Source organism: Oncorhynchus clarkii, chromosome 31, assembly GCF_045791955.1.
Source record: "Oncorhynchus clarkii lewisi isolate Uvic-CL-2024 chromosome 31, UVic_Ocla_1.0, whole genome shotgun sequence".
Taxonomy (NCBI): Eukaryota; Metazoa; Chordata; class Actinopteri; order Salmoniformes; family Salmonidae; genus Oncorhynchus; species Oncorhynchus clarkii.
The window spans coordinates 12,561,159-12,580,379 of record NC_092177.1 but is presented as its reverse complement, the minus strand read 5'-3'; the positions used below and the strand labels follow the sequence as shown (position 1 = coordinate 12,580,379).

Genomic DNA, 19,221 nt, shown 5'->3' with positions numbered 1-19,221 from the left:
TTTCCTAATCCCCCTCTCTCTCTCTATCCATCTTTCCTAATCCCCCTCTCTCTCTATCCACATCTATCCATCTTTCCTAATCCCCCTCTCTCTCTCTATCCATCTTTCTTAATCCCCCTCTCTCTCTATCCATCTTTCCTAATCCCCTCTCTCTCTATCCACATCTATCCATATTTCCTAATCCCCCTCTCTCTCTATCCACATCTATCCATATTTCCTAATCCTCCCTCTCTCTCAATCCACATCTATCCATCTTTCCTAATCCTCCCTCTCTCTCTATCCACATCTATCGATCTTTCCTAATCCTCCCTCTCTCTCTATCCACATCTATCCATTTTTCCTAATCCACCCTCTCTTTCTATCCACATCTATCCATTTTTCCTAATCCTCCCTCTCTCTCTATCCACATCTATCCGTCTTTCCTAATCCCCCTCTCTCTCTTTCCATCTTTCCTAATCCACCCTCTCTTTCTATCCACATCTATCCATTTTTTCTAATCCTCCCTCTTTCTCTATCTCAGCCTCTCTCTCTTTCTTGCCCCTCCTCTCTCCCTCTTCCTCCCTCTCTTTCTCTCCCCCTCCTCTCTCTATCTCTCTCTGTCTTTCGTTCGTGACTGAACCAAGTCTTTTGTTTTTTAGCCCTGCTCTCAGACTAGCTGGTTCTCAATCACAGCATCTGTCTGGAGCCTGGACTCCATAACCCAGAACCCAAAACCCATTGTGCATACACTCAACAACAAAATAAAGGAACTCAGTCTGGCTTTCAACCTACTCTTGAAAGTTGTAATAGTAAAATGCACAAGCTGCAATTTCGAAATTGGGTATTGCATCGTCAGTTCCTCTTGTCATATCAGTCATTGCATACATTAGAGCTATTTATAACTTGTCTGAAATACGTTTTAAACCTTGTACATTTTCTGCAAAAGAGAGACAGAGAGAACTGTTTCCTGTTCCATCTTAATTACATGTTGTGTCTGTGTGTGTGTGTAACTGTAGTGTCAGGAGTCAGACCCATCACTGTGTCAGGCTGTAACCTCCCCTAGGACCATCACTCCATCACTGTGTCATGCTTTAACCTCCCCTAGTACCATCACTGTGTCAGGCTGTAACCTCCCCTAGTACCATCACTGTGTCAGGCTGTAACCCTCCCCTAGTACCATCACTCCATCACTGTGTCAGGCTGTAAACTCCCCTGGGACCATCACTGTGTCAGGCTGTAACCTCCCCTAGTACCATCACTGTGTCAGGCTGTAATCTCCCCTAATACCATCACTGTGTCAGGCTGTAATCTCCCCTAATACCATCACTGTGTCAGGCTGTAAACTCCCCTAGTACCATCACTGTGTCAGGCTTTAACCTCCCCTAGTACCATCACTGTGTCAGGCTGTAACCTCCCCTAGTACCATCACTGTGTCAGGCTGTAACCCTCCCCTAGTACCATCACTCCATCACTGTGTCAGGCTGTAAACTCCCCTAGTACCATCACTGTGTCAGGCTGTAACCTCCCCTAGTACCATCACTGTGTCAGGCTGTAACCTCCCCTGGGACCATCACTGTGTCAGGCTGTAATCTCCCCTAGTACCATCACTGTGTCAGGCTGTAAACTCCCCTAGTACCATCACTGTGTCAGGCTGTAAACTCCCCTAGTACCATCACTGTGTCAGGCTGTAACCTCCTTCTAGTACCATCACTGTGTCAGGCTGTAAACTCCCCTAGTACCCTCACTGTGTCAGGCTGTAAACTCTCCTAGTACCATCACTGTGTCAGGCTGTAACCTCCCCTAGTACCATCACTGTGTCAGGCTGTAACCTCCCCTGGGACCATCACTGTGTCAGGCTGTAACCTCCCCTAGTACCATCACTGTGTCAGGCTGTAACCTCCCCTAGGACCATCACTGTGTCAGGCTGTAAACTCCCCTAGTACCATCACTGTGTCAGGCTGTAACCTCCCCTAGGACCATCACTGTGTCAGACTGTAACCTCCCCTAGTACCATCACTGTGTCAGGCTGTAACTTCCCCTAGGACCATCACTGTGTCAGGCTGTAACCTCCCCTAGGACCATCACTGTGTCAGGCTGTAACTTCCCCTAGGACCATCACTGTGTCAGGCTGTAACCTCCCCTAGTACCATCACTGTGTCAGGCTGTAACCTCCCCTAGTACCATCACTGTGTCAGGCTGTAACCTCCCCTAGGACCATCACTGTGACAGGCTGTAACCTCCCCTAGGACCATCACTGTGTCAGGCTGTAACCTCCCCTAGTACCATCACTGTGTCAGGCTGTAACCTCCCCTAGGACCATCACTGTGACAGGCTGTAACCTCCCCTAGGACCATCACTGTGTCAGGCTGTAACCTCCCCTAGGACCATCACTGTGTCAGGCTGTAACCTCCCCTAGGACCATCACTGTGACAGGCTGTAACCTCCCCTAGGACCATCACTGTGTCAGGCTGTAACCTCCCCTAGGACCATCACTGTGTCAGGCTGTAACCTCCCCTAGGACCATCACTGTGTCAGGCTGTAACCTCCCCTAGGACCATCACTGTGTCAGGCTGTAACCTCCCCTAGTACCATCACTCCATCACTGTGTCATGCTTTAACCTCCCATAAGGACTGCCAACTCAGTACTGCTCAGCACGATGATAGCTAACTGGTATTAGTATCACACAAATAAAGAGAGAGGGAGAGAAGAGAGAGAGAGGAGAGAGAGGGAGAAGTTAGAGAGAAATAATAAAAAGAGGGAGAAAGATGGAGAGAGGCAAACGAGAAAGAGGGAATGAAAGAAAAAGAGAGAGAGGAGAGAGAGACGGCTCTCAAAGCAGAGGTGAGAGGAGGAGGAGGAGGAAGAGAAGGAGGAGGAGGAAGAGGAGGAGGGAAAAGATTACATGAGAGATACGGGGGAGAGAGCGAGAAAGGTTGCAGACTCTACATAAATGTCATAGCAGCACAGTCTACCTTTGCCCAGTGCAGGGGGATGTCATCCAGATACAGTGAACCCTAATGAGTATTAATGTATTACCTGTTGTGCTGCTGGGGGCTGTGTGTGGCCTGTGCTGGAGGGAGGGAGGGAGGGAGGTTGTATCTTGATAACCATCAGAGTGGTTGTTTGTTGGGGATGGAACAGGTCTTGTCTCCCCCCTCTCTCTACTCTGCCCCAGAATTCCAAATGAGAGAGAAAAAAAATGCTCACTCATCCTCCTCCCCCCTCTTCCCCACTCCTCCTGTTTTCTCTTTTAGTACACTCCCCCTCTAAGAAATTGAATGGTGAGTGGGATATCATTTACATTTTCATTTACATGATTCCATATATGTTATTTCATAGTTTTGATGTCTTTACTATTATTCTTCAGTGTAGAAAATAGTCAAAAAAAGGAAAAACCCTAGAATGAGTAGGTGTGTCCAAACTTTTGACTGGTTCTGTATATTTATTGAAATATATTTTATTATTTTCCCCTAACCCTTCCACCCCTCCCCTAATTGGAGTAAACTAATGGACAACAATATGTAGGCTTCTACTTCATCTTCCAGTTCATACATACTACATACATTTCACAGACAGTATATTTTACATTAGTTATCTTTTGTTTTTTGTAGTCCCAGTCTTCAGCTCCCTTCAACCCCTCCCATTTATCTCTGAAGACCATCCAGTCCCAGTCTTCAGCTCCCTTCAACCCCTCCCATTTATCTCTGAAGACCATCCAGTCCCAATCTTCAGCTACCTTCAACCCCTCCCATTTATCTCTGAAGACCATCCAGTCCCAGCCTTCAGCTCCCCTCAACCCCTCCCATCTATCTCTGAAGACCATCCAGTCCCAGTCTTCAGCTCCCTTCAACCCCTCCCATTTATCTCCGAAGACAATCCAGTCCCAGTCTTCAGCTCCCTTCAACCCCTCCCATTTATCTCTGAAGACCATCCAGTCCCTGCCTTCAGCTACCTTCAACCCCTCCCATTTATCTCTGAAGACCATCCAGTCCCCGCCTTCAGCTACCTTCAACCCCTCCCATTTATCTCTGAAGACCATCCAGTCCCAATCTTCAGCTCCCCTCAACCCCTCCCATCTATCTCTGAAGACCATCCAGTCCCTGCCTTCAGCTCCCCTCAACCCCTCCCATTTATCTCTGAAGACCATCCAGTCCCTGCCTTCAGCTCCCCTCAACCCCTCCCATCTATCTCTGAAGACCATCCAGTCCCCGCCTTCAGCTCCCCTCAACCCCTCCCATCTATCTCTGAAGACCATCCAGTCCCAGCCTTCAGCTCCCCTCAACCCCTCCCATCTATCTCTGAACACCATCCAGTCCCTGCCTTCAGCTCCCCTCAACCCCTCCCATCTATCTCTGAAGACCATCCAGTCCGAGCTCCCCTCAACCCCTCCCATCTATCTCTGAAGACCATCCAGTCCCAGCCTTCAGGTCCCCTCAACCCCTCCCATCTATCTCTGAAGACCATCCAGTCCCTGCCTTCAGCTCCCCTCAACCCCTCCCATCTATCTCTGAAGACCATCCAGTCCCTGCCTTCAGCTCCCCTCAACCCCTCCCATCTATCTCTGAAGACCATCCAGTCCCAGCCTTCAGCTCCCCTCAACCCCTCCCATCTATCTCTGAACACCATCCAGTCCCTGCCTTCAGCTCCCCTCAACCCCTCCCATCTATCTCTGAAGACCATCCAGTCCCTGCCTTCAGCTCCCCTCAACCCCTCCCATCTATCTCTGAAGACCATCCAGTCCCAGCCTTCAGCTCCCCTCAACCCCTCCCATCTATCTCTAAAGACCATCCAGTCCGAGCTCCCCTCAACCCCTCCCATCTATCTCTGAAGACCATCCAGTCCCAGCCTTCAGCTCCCCTCAACCCCTCCCATCTATCTCTGAAGACCATCCAGTCCCCGCCTTCAGCTCCCCTCAACCCCTCCCATCTATCTCTGAAGACCATCCAGTCCCAGCCTTCAGCTCCCCTCAACCCCTCCCATCTATCTCTGAACACCATCCAGTCCCTGCCTTCAGCTCCCCTCAACCCCTCCCATCTATCTCTGAAGACCATCCAGTCCGAGCTCCCCTCAACCCCTCCCATCTATCTCTGAAGACCATCCAGTCCCAGCCTTCAGGTCCCCTCAACCCCTCCCATCTATCTCTGAAGACCATCCAGTCCCTGCCTTCAGCTCCCCTCAACCCCTCCCATCTATCTCTGAAGACCATCCAGTCCCTGCCTTCAGCTCCCCTCAACCCCTCCCATCTATCTCTGAAGACCATCCAGTCCCAGCCTTCAGCTCCCCTCAACCCCTCCCATCTATCTCTGAACACCATCCAGTCCCTGCCTTCAGCTCCCCTCAACCCCTCCCATCTATCTCTGAAGACCATCCAGTCCCTGCCTTCAGCTCCCCTCAACCCCTCCCATCTATCTCTGAAGACCATCCAGTCCCAGCCTTCAGCTCCCCTCAACCCCTCCCATCTATCTCTAAAGACCATCCAGTCCGAGCTCCCCTCAACCCCTCCCATCTATCTCTGAAGACCATCCAGTCCCAGCCTTCAGGTCCCCTCAACCCCTCCCATCTATCTCTGAAGACCATCCAGTCCCAGCCTTCAGCTCCCCTCAACCCCTCCCATCTATCTCTGAAGACCATCCAGTCCCCGCCTTCAGCTCCCCTCAACCCCTCCCATCTATCTCTGAAGACCATCCAGTCCCCGCCTTCAGCTCCCCTCAACCCCTCCCATCTATCTCTGAAGACCATACAGTTTTCTATTTGCCATATATTTTTCAACTGTGCTGTAATTTTTCACAAAAGTTCCGAAACTTCCTATTCTCACAGTTTCTACAGATTGTAAATTAAAGATTAACACCTTTGCTAAGAGTATTATTATATTATTGATCTATTGACTATGACTTATCAAATCACCCAGCAGTGCTATTTGCAGAGTTAGCTCCAAGAAATGTTGCATTTTTTTCAGCCATTCCTGAACCTGCGACCAAAAACTGCCATCATTCTATTGCTTGCAACAATTTTGTATAATAATTTAAATTGAAAAACTCTGTTTTGAATCCGGTGTCGTTTTGTGGATCAGTTCATAAACCATGTGCCATGGAATCTGTACATCGAAAATCTCTTCCCAACTATTTTTGCAACCTGTATGGTGCAGCTGTACAATTTTCGTCCTTAAATGAAACTGGTTTAATTTATCACTTTAGCCAATTTTGGTCTTTAATGCAGGGCCGACAGACAACTTCCATACCTTCTTCCGCTTTCCACTTGCCTCCTCCATTTTTTTCAGTAATGCTGCAGTCAGTTAGTTGTAATTTTGGATAAAGAAAACATTTCCATAGATTTTTGTTGACTGAATGTGCAACATAACTCCCCTAGTCAGATGTATAATATAATTTACAAAGATTACATATATTTTTAAAAAAGTAATTCTTTTTTTTAATCAATTATTATATTTGAGTTTAACCATAATATTTGTTATATTAGTTCTGTCTTTTTTGTTGGATTAAACTGAAATTTCAACCAGATTTCTCTGCTTGTTTTAAACATTGTGTTATTTTGGAGATTATCTCAAATTCAAATAACCAAAAGTGAGAGTTTTATTTCTATGTTGGTGTTTCTAGGGTGGGCATTCTAGTTTCTTTATTTCTATGTTGGTGTTTCTAGGGTGGGCATTCTAGTTTCTTTATTTCTATGTTGGTGTTTCTAGGGTGGGCATTCTAGTTTCTTTATTTCTATGTTGGTGTTTCTAGGGTGGGCATTCTAGTTTCTTTATTTCTATGTTGGTGTTTCTAGGGTGGGCATTATAGTTTCTTTATTTCTATGTTGGTGTTTCTAGGGTGGGCATTCTAGTTTCTTTATTTCTATGTTGGTGTTTCTAGGGTGGGCATTCTAGTTTCTTTATTTCTATGTTGGTGTTTCTAGGGTGGGCATTCTAGTTTCTTTATTTCTATGTTGGTATTTCTAGGGTGGGCATTCTAGTTTCTTTATTTCTATGTTGGTGTTTCTAGGGTGGGCATTCTAGTTTCTTTATTTCTATGTTGGTGTTTCTAGGGTGGGCATTCTAGTTTCTTTATTTCTATGTTGGTGTTTCTAGGGTGGGCATTCTAGTTTCTTTATTTCTATGTTGGTGTTTCTAGGGTGGGCATTCTAGTTTCTTTATTTCTATGTTGGTATTTCTAGGGTGGGCATTCTAGTTTCTTTATTTCTATGTTGGTGTTTCTAGGGTGGGCATTCTAGTTTCTTTATTTCTATGTTGGTGCTAATATGGTTCCCAATCAGAGGTCTATTGTTGTCTCTGATTGGGGATCATATACATATCATATAAGTTGTCCTTTTTCGTTTGTGTTTTGTGGGTAGTTGTTTTCTGTGTAGTGTCTGCACCTGACAGAACTCTTTCGTTTGTGTTTTGTGGGTAGTTGTTTTCTGTGTAGTGTCTGCACCTGACAGAACTCTTTCGTTTGTGTTTTGTGGGTAGTTGTTTTCTGTGTAGTGTCTGCACCTGACAGAACTCTTTCGTTTGTGTTTTGTGGGTAGTTGTTTTCTGTGTAGTGTCTGCACCTGACAGAACTCTTTCGTTTGTGTTTTGTGGGTAGTTGTTTTCTGTGTAGTGTCTGCACCTGACAGAACTCTTTCGTTTGTGTTTTGTGGGTAGTTGTTTTCTGTGTAGTGTCTGCACCTGACAGAACTCTTTCGTTTGGGTCAACTTTGTTATTTTGTTGCGGTGTTCAGTTGTAATAAAAATCATGAACGCCTACAACGCTGCACCTTGGTCTCCTTCTTCATCCGACGACAGCCGTTTACAAGTCTACCATTTTTAAGAGTGGTTAAAACATGTTAATAACGTACCTTTGAGTACATTGAAAAATATTTGATATACCTCAACTGGTATGACACCCAGCCCTGGAGTTTTCCCAGACTTGAAGGCTTTAATTGAATCTAGAAGTAACTTCAGTTAGTGGAAATGGAGCAGACTGAAATGAAAGTACTTTGCTTCCTCTTTCAAAATATAGTTTTGTAAATCATGGATAACACAAAACTATTTAGGGCAAAAGAGTTCATCTTATAAATGGGTATAAATGCACAAAATCATTTTATTTTTGTTAGAATTTCTATGTTGAAGATAAAACAATAATTTGGTGCATTTATACCCATATTCCATCCAATTTGCTTTATTCTTTACAATATATTACACTTACGCTCTTAAATAACTCAATTTCTTTCAGCTTTCCTCTAACTTATTCTGTGCCTCTATGTTAGTTTTTATTGCTATCTATCTGTACTGTTAGTTCCTCTATTTCATTTTTTAAGATGAACTCTTTTGCCCTAAATAGTTTTGGTTTTAAAGATGAGTATTGAATTGATGATATAGATTTGATGATATAGATTTGATTATATAGATTTGAGGCGGGGGGCGGCAGGGTAGCCTAGTGGTTAGAGCGTTGGACTAGTAACCGAAAGGTTGCAAGTTCAAATCCCCAAGCTGATAAGGTTCAAATCTGTCGTTCTGCCCCAGAACAGGCAGTTAACCCACTGTTCTTAGGCCATCATTGAAAATAAGAATTTGTTCTTAACTGACTTGCCTGGTTAAATAAAGGTAAAATATTGTTGCAGTTGATCGTTGCTGATGGCTCTGTGTTTGAAACTAGCCCTCAGGAGAAACTACCATCTGACCAAGATGGGTAGAGGTATAGAGAAGATGAATGGACAGAGAGATGGGTGGAGGTATAGAAAATATGGATGGATGGATAGAGATATGGATGGAGGTATAGAAACGATGGATGGATAAAGAGATGGATGGATAGAGAAATAGGGGGAGGTATAGAAGAGATGGATAGAGAGATGGGTGGAGGTATAGAAGAGATGGGTGGAGGTATAGAAAAGATGGATGGATAGAGAGATGGGTGGAGGTATAGATAATCTTGAGTTTGTTCTAGCTATTCGTGTGAGCCCTCAGCCAAACCCAGTGATGAAGAAATATGTCTCCCAAGTGTGTGTGTTCGGCATGGTCCAACTGCATTCCTTAGTTTGATGGTTCTGAGAGAGAGAGGCAGGGAGAGAGAGAGAGTGAGGGGTAGAGAAAGAGCGAGACCTATAACAGCTGGTAGTGTGGTTTAGTATTTGAATGAAAACAGGAAGAGTGGATTGAGACAGACTTGGAACCAATCATAGCAAAAAAATAAACATCTGCACAAGACCCTGAATGTTTGTTGGTCTGTCTATAGAGCATCTGTGTGTGTTTGACCAGTCTATCACATACTCCTAACTATGAGTTCACCCAGGTGTGACACTCCAAATTAAGCATGTACCCATTCAGTAAGGATGTTAGAAAAGTCCAGAAGAGTTGACTGAAAGCCCTGTCATAGTGTCGTTGGACAAACAAACAGTCACTCTATATATGTAGACATAGTTATAATCCAAATGTCTGGGAGGGAAAAATAGCTTTTCTGACCGGACAGAAAGGTTTGGGATTGTATATGTTGTAGATAGGATTGTTTCTTTAATAGGGTTGAGTCTGGGTTGCTCTTTATTTCTGTCTCTCTGTGTATATCTATCTCTGTCTCTCTCTGTGTATCTCTCTATATATCTGTCTCTCTGTCTCTATCAATTAATTCAATTCAAAGGGCTTTCTCTCTTTCTCTCTGTGTATCTCTCTTTATATCTGTCTCTCTGTGTATCACTCTGTCTCTCTATATCTCTCTGTATTGCTCTGTATCTCTCTCTGTATCTCTATCTGTGTATCTCTCTGTATTTCTATATCTCTCTGTATCTGTATCTCTCTGTATCTCTATCTCTCTATGTATCTCTCTGTGTATCAATTCAATTCAAGGGGCTTTATTGGCATGGGAAACATATGTTAACATTGCTAAAGCAAGTGAGGTAGTGAAGTTCCAAAATAATTAAGAAATTACAAATGTTATATTATGTATATATACAGTGTTGTAATGATGTACAAATGGTTAAAGTACAAAAGGGAAAATAAATAAGCATAAATATGGAGCATATGGGTTATATTTACATTATATTTTGTATCTCTTTCTATCTGTATCTCTCTCTATATCTCTCTGTATCTGTATCTCTGTGTATCTGTATCTCTCTGTGTATCTCTCTGTATCTGTATCTCTGTGTATCTGTATCTCTTTGTATCTGTATCTCTCTGTGTATCTCTCTGTGTATCTCTCTGTGAATCTCTCTGTATCTGTATCTCTCTGTATCTGTATCTCTTTGTGTATCTCTCTGTGTCTGTATCACTCTGTATCTGTATCTCTGTGTATCTCTCTGTATCTCTTTGTGTATCTCTCTATATCTGTATCTCTTTGTGTATCTCTCTGTGTATCTGTATCTCTCTGTGTCTGTATCTCTCTGTAAATCTCTGTATCTGTATCTCTCTGTGTATCTCTCTGTATCTGTATCTCTCTGTGTCTGTATCTCTCTGTGAATCTCTCTGTATCTGTATCTCTCTGTGTATCTCTCTGTGTCTGTATCTCTCTGTGTATCTCTCTGTGTCTGTATCTCTCTGTGTATCTCTCTGTATGTGTATCTTTCTGTATCTGTATCTCTCTGTGAATCTCTCTGTATCTGTATATCTCTGTGTATCTCTCTGTATCTGTATCTCTGTGTATCTCTCTGTATCTGTATCTCTCTGTGTATCTCTCTGTATCTGTATCTCTCTGTATCTGTATCTCTCTGTATCTGTATCTCTCTGTGTATCTCTCTGTATCTGTATCTCTCTGTGTATCTCTCTGTATGTGTATCTCTCTGTATCTGTATCTCTCTGTGAATCTCTCTGTATCTGTATCTATCTGTGTATCTCTCTGTATCTGTATCTCTCTGTGAATCTCTCTGTATCTGTATCTCTCTGTGTATCTCTCTGTATCTGTATCTCTCTGTGTATCTCTCTGTGTATCTCTCTGTATCTGTATCTCTCTGTAGCTGTATCTCTCTGTGTATCTCTCTGTATCTGTATCTCTCTGTATCTGTATCTCTCTGTGTATCTCTCTGTATCTGTATCTCTCTGTATCTGTATCTCTCTGTGTATCTCTCTGTAATGCTTTGAGGCACTCTCTTTCCCTTTGTAACTCAGAATGTCACAATTAATGTTTCATGAGCTGTGTGCCCCTGGAGAGGAACACAGTACTTCTCTCTCTCTCTCTCTTCTTTTCTCACTTTTCATCGCTCACTCGCATTCTCTCTCTTCCTCGCTCACTCACTCTATCACACTCCTGTCATGTTCTCATTCCCTTTCCCTCTCTCTGTTCTCTCTTTTCTCCCTTTGTTTTATGGTGACAGTGTATTCTATTCACCAGCACTGTTTTCAGTGGGGTAATGTTTTCTCTCTCTCCCATTCCATATGTTCCAGGCAGTTATTGGCCCCAGGATATCAGGAGATATGGTACAGTCCCAGTGGTTCCCGCCAGACCTCCAATCCACCCAGCACTGTGAGTTCTAAAGCATCTCACAATAGGGGGGTAACCATGTAACCAGCCTATTTCTGATTTGTGGATGTCAAATGGCAAAAGAGTTGGCTGAATCAGAGACAGACTAACCAAGCTCTTAAATCTTAGGTGACATCATCGGAAAAAGAAAATTGCATGATGTGAGTTTGTTTAACTCTCCTCTCGTGTTGCAGGGCCACTGTTTCTACCATGGTGACGTCCGTGGTGTGGAGGGGTCAAGTGCAGCACTCAGCACCTGCTCAGGTCTCAGGTAAGAGTTACCACAGGTAACATTTCTGGTGAAAGTGGTGATCACTAACGGCATTGAATAAGACATGCCTCCTAAATATTAATACATTTTATTTGAATGATAATTCAGACATATATTTGTCACACGGTCATTCTCAAACCAACACAATAGGAGAGAAGGTCAAAAGATGGTTTATTTGTTGGCCATGCACTGACTGTTGAGATATGCAGGCCAGTGTGTTTCTAGGTCCTTTGGGTTCCATGTTAAGTTATTGAAGCTCCAGCAGCATCAGGGAGGGAGTTTAGAGGTTGGGATCCAGCCGTGCTGTTGTTTCCTTTCTGGGTTCACAGAGGAGGCTGTTATAGGAGAATAACAGACACATGGGGCTGTAAGAGAGGGCTGTAAGAGAGCATCTGGAGAATGGTGCTATTTGCTGGGTGTCTCCTTCATCCAATCCCCGCTGAGTCAGAATGTGATATGTGCTGGGTGTCTCCCAGATCCAATACCCATCTGGTATCAGGATTTATATACACAGTTCAACATACAGTTCAGCCAGGATTTAGTTGTCTCAGACCTGACATGTAAATCCCAGCTGTTTCTAGTTTTAGATTCTGCCATATCTAACTTCTCTCAATAGTTATTTGAGGGATTCTCTCTTAAACTAGAGACTGAAAAACCAATACGTTTTCCCCAGCTATAATAGTTTTAGTTTGTTTTCTAGCCTGGAACTGTTGTGATTCAGATCTCTGTTTCCCTAGGGGACTGATTACGGTGAACACCAGCGTCAGCTACCTGATAGAACCCCTGCCCGCTGTCACCATGGATACACAGCCTCCTCACGCTGTGTTCCGAGCCAAGAACCTTCGTCTGCCTAACGGAACTTGCGGGCATCACCATAGCAACCAGGGCCAGGGGGAGGGTCTGGGTGACCTCATCCGGGGAATGATGACGGCGCGGGGTGGAAGGGTGAGTGGAGGAGGGATGATTAGACTGGTATCTGATATGAGAACAACCACTATATTCTCCAGTGAATAGAGGGCTGCTTTGTGTCAATGAAATATCCAAGAAATGTTAGGCATTTTAAGACTGATGAAAAATAAAGGCAAAACATACTGTGAGTTGATAATAAACCATTATGGAGGGGGGGGGGGGGGGTATATGTGTGTGTTGCACGCTCATACAAGTAATAATGCAAGTAATAATGCACTGTAATAGTTGGCTGTAAAGTTCTCTAATATGTCCTTTCTCCAGGAGCGGAGAGACGTGGGCCAGAGTATGAAGTATGTAGAGCTGCTGCTGGTAGCTGACCATGCTGAGGTAAGAGGCCAGGCACCTTACTCATGGCCATTTATTCCAGTTAGTCAGTTGAGAGGGTAGAAAGGATGCATGAACTCCATCCCCTCTTCTGACCTGTGACTCATACTCCAAGGAAAGACTGAACTAGAGACACTCCATCTCTCTGTTACATCCCCCCATCCCTTCATCTCTCTATCGTCAAATCTTATCCACATCCTCCCCACTTCCCCCTAATGAGACCTGACAGGGTCTGTTCTAATGAGACCTAACGGGGTCTGTTCTAATGAGACCTAACAGGATCTGTTCTAATGAGACCTAACAGGGTCTGTTCTAATGAGACCTAACAGGGTCTGTTCTAATGAGACCTAACAGGGTCTGTTCTAATGAGACCTAACAGGGTCTGTTCTAATGAGACCTAACAGGGTCTGTTCTAATGAGACCTAACAGGGGCTGTTCTAATGAGACCTAACAGGGTCTGTTCTAATGAGACCTAACAGGATCTGTTCTAATGAGACCTAACAGGGTCTGTTCTAATGAGACCTAACAGGGTCTGTTCTAATGAGACCTAACAGGGTCTGTTCTAATGAGACCTAACAGGATCTGTTCTAATGAGACCTAACAGGGTCTGTTCTAATGAGACCTAACAGGGTCTGTTCTAATGAGACCTAACAGGATCTGTTCTAATGAGACCTAACAGGATCTGTTCTAATATCCTTTATTGCTATCTAACATGTCTGATTGGTTGAGGTCATCCTGCTGTCCTTACTCTTCCGGGTGAAATTCTTCAAGCATGGCTGTGTGTTTGTGTGTGTTTGTGTGTGTGTGTGTGTGTGTGTGTGTGTGTGTGTGTGTGTGTGTGTGTAGTTTCAGAAGCACGGCGGGGACTTAAATAGGACGAAGACGAAACTGCTGGAGGCAGCTAACTACGTAGACAAGGTAAGAAAACCACACAAATTAACGCTGTGGTTCATTTGGGAGATTGTGGGACCCTAGTTGAATATTTGTAGTTTATTTAACCTTTATTTAACTAGGCATTTAGTTTGGGGTGCGGTGGGGGGGTATAAGACAGTAACCTAAACAATATAATACTGACAAAAGGCACATATCACAGCATACTACAGGTGGTGGAGAGACCTACACTTTTGTGGGGGAGAAGGACTGTGAGAAGGCCAGTTCTGGTGACTTTTCATAACAACATTCTACTGCAAACTGAATGAAAATATAATTTCCCCCTCCTTTATTTTTTATTTTTTTTTATTTTACCTTTATTTAACCAGGCAAGTCAGTTAAGAACAAATTCTTATTTTCAATGACGGCCTGGGAACAGTGGGTTAACTGCCTGTTCAGGGGCAGAACGACAGATTTGTACCTTGTCAGCTCGGGGGTTTGAACTCGCAACCTTCCGGTTACTAGTCCAACGCTCTAACCACTAGGCTACCCTGCCGCCCTGCCGCCCCTGAAATTAGCCCAATAACATATAGGTCCATATGATCAGGCAGGTTAGATCACACACTTTAAAGTGTAAACATAAGGCTATAATGTTACTAGTTAGAAACATATTGATGACTTGATTGTCCCCCCCCCCCCCCATCCCCCCAAAAAACTGTTCCACTGGCACTCAGTCAACCAAGGATCCTGTACTGTGAATATAATGTAGGCCTAGTTACACTGGCCCGTGTTACATTTAGCCCCAGTCTTCCCTATGCATTCAACGCCATTGGCGAGCGCTAACTCGCATGGAACAATACCACTGCTAAACATCACTGCTAAACACCACTGCTAAACACCACTGCTAAACACCACTGCTAAACACCACTGCTAAACATCACTGCTAAACACCACTGCTAAACACCACTGCTAAACACCACTGCTAAACACCACTGCTAAACACCACTGCTAAACACCACTGCTAAACATCACTGCTAAACACCACTGCTAAACACCACTGCTAAACACCACTGCTAAACACCACTGCTAAACACCACTGCTAAACACCACTGCTAAACACCACTGCTGTACACTCTGGTTCTAAAATGGTGCAGTTAAGGCCTACTCATTTCTTGGATTTGAGAATCAGCCTGTTAACTCTAGAAAGCTCCGTTATCCTCCACTTTTAACAGTGGCCATCAAATTATTTCAAATATGTGTTTTCCTCTGGACTGCATTAAGAATGTTGTACAATGACTGAGCAGGCATATCTCTCTCCCTTTCTCTTGCGATTTGAATGCGCCTCAAGAGCAATATTCTTTTCTCTCATAGAATGCGACAGGTTGAACAATTGAATAGGTCAACTATTCTACTATGGAGTGTCTGATTTTGCTGTTGTTTACTCGTGTTGTTGGCTGTGGAAAATTAAATGGGGACAACAATATTTCATTGGATAATTTAAAAAACCAAAGGTACCGGGTCTCAGCTCCGTCTGGCTCTCATTTGGATCGTAGGTGCTGGGTCTCGTACCCATCACTGCCTGGTAGAACTAAGAACAGATATAGCCCTTGGTTCACTCCAGACCTGTCTGCCCTTGACCAGCACAAAAACATCCTGTGGCGTTCTGCATTAGCATCGAATAGCCCCGGCGATATGCAACTTTTCAGAGAAGTCAGGAACCAATATACTCAGTCAGTTAGGAAAGCAAGGACTAGCTTTTTCAAACAGAAATTTGCATCCTTTAGCAATAATTGCAAAATGTTTTGGGACACTGTAAAGTCCATGGAGAATAATAGCACCTGCTCCCAGCTGCCCACTGCACTGAGGCTAGGAAACACTGTCACCACATATAAATCTATGATAATCGGGAATTTCAATAAGCAACAGCTATACACTCCGCAGCAACTTGCACCCCCTCACCCAAATCCAGATAGCATATGTTCTGAAAGAGCTGCAAAATCTGGACCCCTACAAATCAGCCGGGCTAGACAATCTGGACCCCTACAAAGCTGGGCTAGACAATCTGGACCCCTACAAATCAGCTGGGCTAGACAATCTGGACCCCTACAAATCAGCTGGGCCCTCTCTTTCAAAATGTATCTGCCGCAATCGTTGCAACCCCTATTACTAGCCTGTTCAACCTCTCTTTCGTATCACCTGAGATCCCTAAAGATTGGAAAGCTGCCGCGGTCATCCCCCTCTTCAAAGGGGGAGGCACTCTAGACCCAAACTGTTACAGACAGTCCTACAGTCCTATCCTACCCTGCCTTTCTAAAGTCTACGAAAGCCAAGTTAACAAACAGATCCCGACCATTTCGAATCCCACCGTACCTTCTCCGCTATGCAATCTGGTACCTCTCAGATAGAGTTCAGTGTGTCAAATCGGAGGGCCTGTTGTTCGGACCTCTGTCAGTCTCTATGGGGGTGCCACAGGGTTCAATTCTCGGGCCGACTCTTTTCTCTGTATATATCAATGATGTCGCTCTTGCTGCTGGTGATTCTCTGATCCACCTCTACGCAGATGACACCATTCTGGCCCTTCTTTGGACACTGTGTTAACAAACCTCCAAATGAGCTTCAATGCCATACAACTCTCCTTCCGTGGCCTCCAACTGCTCTTAAATGCTAGTAAAACTAAATGCATGCTCTTTAACCAATCGCTGCCCGCACCCACCCGCCCGTCTAGCATCCTACTCTGGACGGTTCTGACTTAGAATATGTGGACAACTACAAATACCTAGGTGTCTGGTTAGACTGTAAACTCTCCTTCCAAACTCACATTAAGCATCTCCAATCCAACATTAAATCTAGAATCGGCTTCCTTTTTCGCAACAAAGCTTCCTTCACTCATGCTGCCAAAAATACCCTGGTATGCCAAACCCACTGGCTCCAGGTCATCTTTAAGTCTTTGCTAGGTAAAGCCCCGCCTTATCTCAGCTCACTGGTCACCATAGCAACACCCACCTGTAGCACGCACTCCAGCAGGTATATTTCACTGGTCGTCCCCAAAGCCAACACTTCCTTTGACTACCTTTCCTTCCAGTTCTCTGCTGCCAATGGCTGGAACGTATTGTAAAAATCACTGAAGCTGGAGACTTATATCTCCCTCAATAACTTTAAACATCAGCTGTCAGAGCAGCTTACCGAGCACTGCACCTGTACACAGCCCATCTGTAAATAGCACACCCAACTACCTCATCCCCATATTGTTATTTTTTTTGCTCTTTTGCACCCCAGTATCTCTACTTGCACATCATCATCTGCACATCTATCACTCCAGTGTTATTGCTAAATTGTCATTATTTTGCCACTATGGCCTTTTTATTGCCTTACCTCCCTAATCTTACTACATTTGCACACACTGTATATAGATTTTTCTCTTGTGTTATTGACTGTGTGTTTGTTTATGTGTAACTCTGTGTTGTTGTTGTCGCACTGCTTTTCTTTATCTTGGTAAATGAGAACTTGTTCTCAACTTGCCTACCTGGTTAATTAAAGTTTAAATAAAACATGTTGGTCAAATTGTGTGTGTGTGTGTGTGTGTGTGTGTGTTTGTGCAGTACTACAAGTCTCTAAGTATTCGTGTGGCAGTGATCGGTCTGGAGGTGTGGTCTGATCAGGACAGGATCAGTGTGTCTGGTAACCCCTACAGTACCCTGGGAGCGTTCCTGGCTTGGAGACGCAAACAGCTACACACACTACCTAACGACAACGCTCAACTCATCACGTTAGTGTGACACACACTCCTTACTGTACTCTAGATCTCTTTAATCCATCCATCCTCAATCCAGTTCTCTTTCCTTCCATTAAAACCATTCAGTGGAACTACACAGCTGTGTTTTTTGTTCCCCCAGGGGCGTGGCGTTTCAGGGCACCACCATTGGGCTGGCCCCTCTCAGAGCCATGTGCTCAGAGTACCAGTCAGGGGGAATCAACTCAGTAAGACTACAACAGAACTCTGTCGTTTGAGATTTGACCATAGCCAATAGCAGCCCAGTAAAGCTTTCTCTAAAGTTGTCATGAAGTTGTGATGTATTTGTAATAGTACACATAGATCTAGAACCAAGCTAACATGAGATGTATGTCCTTTTGACTTTCAATACGGGAATCCACCTCTACCCCCCTACAGGACCACTCTGACAGTGCTGTGGGCGTGGCAGCGACCATGGCCCACGAGATGGGGCATAACTTTGGCATGAGCCATGACAGCCCTGGGTGCTGCCAGGCCAAGGCTGATGATGGAGGCTGCATCATGGCTGCTGCCACTGGGTGAGAGAATCTATCTATGTTGAAAATATCTTTCTTAGTAAAGAGATTTTATCTTAATGAGAATAAACCTGTATGAATAAAGGTTAAATCATGATATAATGATTGATCCTGCTTTGTAAAAGACATTCCCGGGACACATTCAGCTGAGCAAAATGTAGTGGATTATTAATGTCTGTATAGAAATATATAACTTAGAACAGAATTTCCTCTCTGACACGTAGAGTAGAAGGAATAATGTAAAGTCTAGTGATGGCATTTCTATCTGCGGTGCGTTGCACCTTACCGAATACACCCCTGGTATGTGTGTCACAGCCACCCGTTCCCGCGTGTATTTAATGGCTGTAACCATCGGGAGCTGAGCAGGTACCTGAGCTCCGGAGGGGGAAAGTGTTTGTTCAACCTCCCCAACACCAGAGCCATGTACGGGGGACAGCGCTGTGGGAATGGGTACCTGGAGGATGGAGAGGAGTGTGACTGTGGAGACGAGAAGGTGAGGGGGGGAAGTGTGCGTGTGTGTGTGTCAGTGATGGTCAGTGCCGCCATTGACATTGCCTTACTTCTATTACAGCATGTTAAATGACTGTCATTCATATTTCATTCACCCTGTTCAATATAACATTGGGGTTTAGACTACTACATGATATTCACATTTTCCCTAAATCAGTCATGAGGTTGCTAAAACCTAGCCTTTGAATGAAAGTTTACACTTAGGTCGAGAGAAAGACAATGAGATGACAGACAGTGACACATTCAATACTGCCTTGCACACTCTTAACTGCATGTAGTTTATGGTGTAATCCTTAGTCCAACAGTTGCAAATGAGAGTTTCTATTTGACAAATTCAGGTATTTTTTAGTTCCGTTTTGTTTGCTTCCGTTTAAGAAACATTTGTCAACAGAATCTGCGGAATGAACACAACAGTGATCAGCATAAAAACAGTTCACTTTCATAGCAGCCATGCTGTATTCCTTCTCGCCTCTATGCACTCTCCTCCTCTCACCGTTTCCCTTTGTTCGTGGACTTCAATGAACAGCACATCAGCTCTATGTGACCAGACAAAACAACCTTTCCAAGCC

The 19,221-nt window shown here is 44.3% G+C and overlaps 1 protein-coding gene across 1 annotated transcript in view; it reads left to right on the top strand.

The window, feature by feature from the left end:
- LOC139390576 (disintegrin and metalloproteinase domain-containing protein 19-like) overlaps positions 1–19,221 on the top strand; it is a 61,987-nt gene that overhangs the window by 35,412 nt on the left and 7,354 nt on the right. Inside the window, exons 4-12 of the mRNA XM_071137782.1 lie at positions 11,328–11,406; positions 11,598–11,674; positions 12,412–12,619; positions 12,905–12,970; positions 13,814–13,885; positions 17,437–17,603; positions 17,731–17,815; positions 18,006–18,145; positions 18,458–18,635. Coding sequence (XP_070993883.1) covers positions 11,328–11,406; positions 11,598–11,674; positions 12,412–12,619; positions 12,905–12,970; positions 13,814–13,885; positions 17,437–17,603; positions 17,731–17,815; positions 18,006–18,145; positions 18,458–18,635 — 1,072 coding nt within the window. The remainder of the gene's footprint in view (positions 1–11,327; positions 11,407–11,597; positions 11,675–12,411; positions 12,620–12,904; positions 12,971–13,813; positions 13,886–17,436; positions 17,604–17,730; positions 17,816–18,005; positions 18,146–18,457; positions 18,636–19,221) is intronic.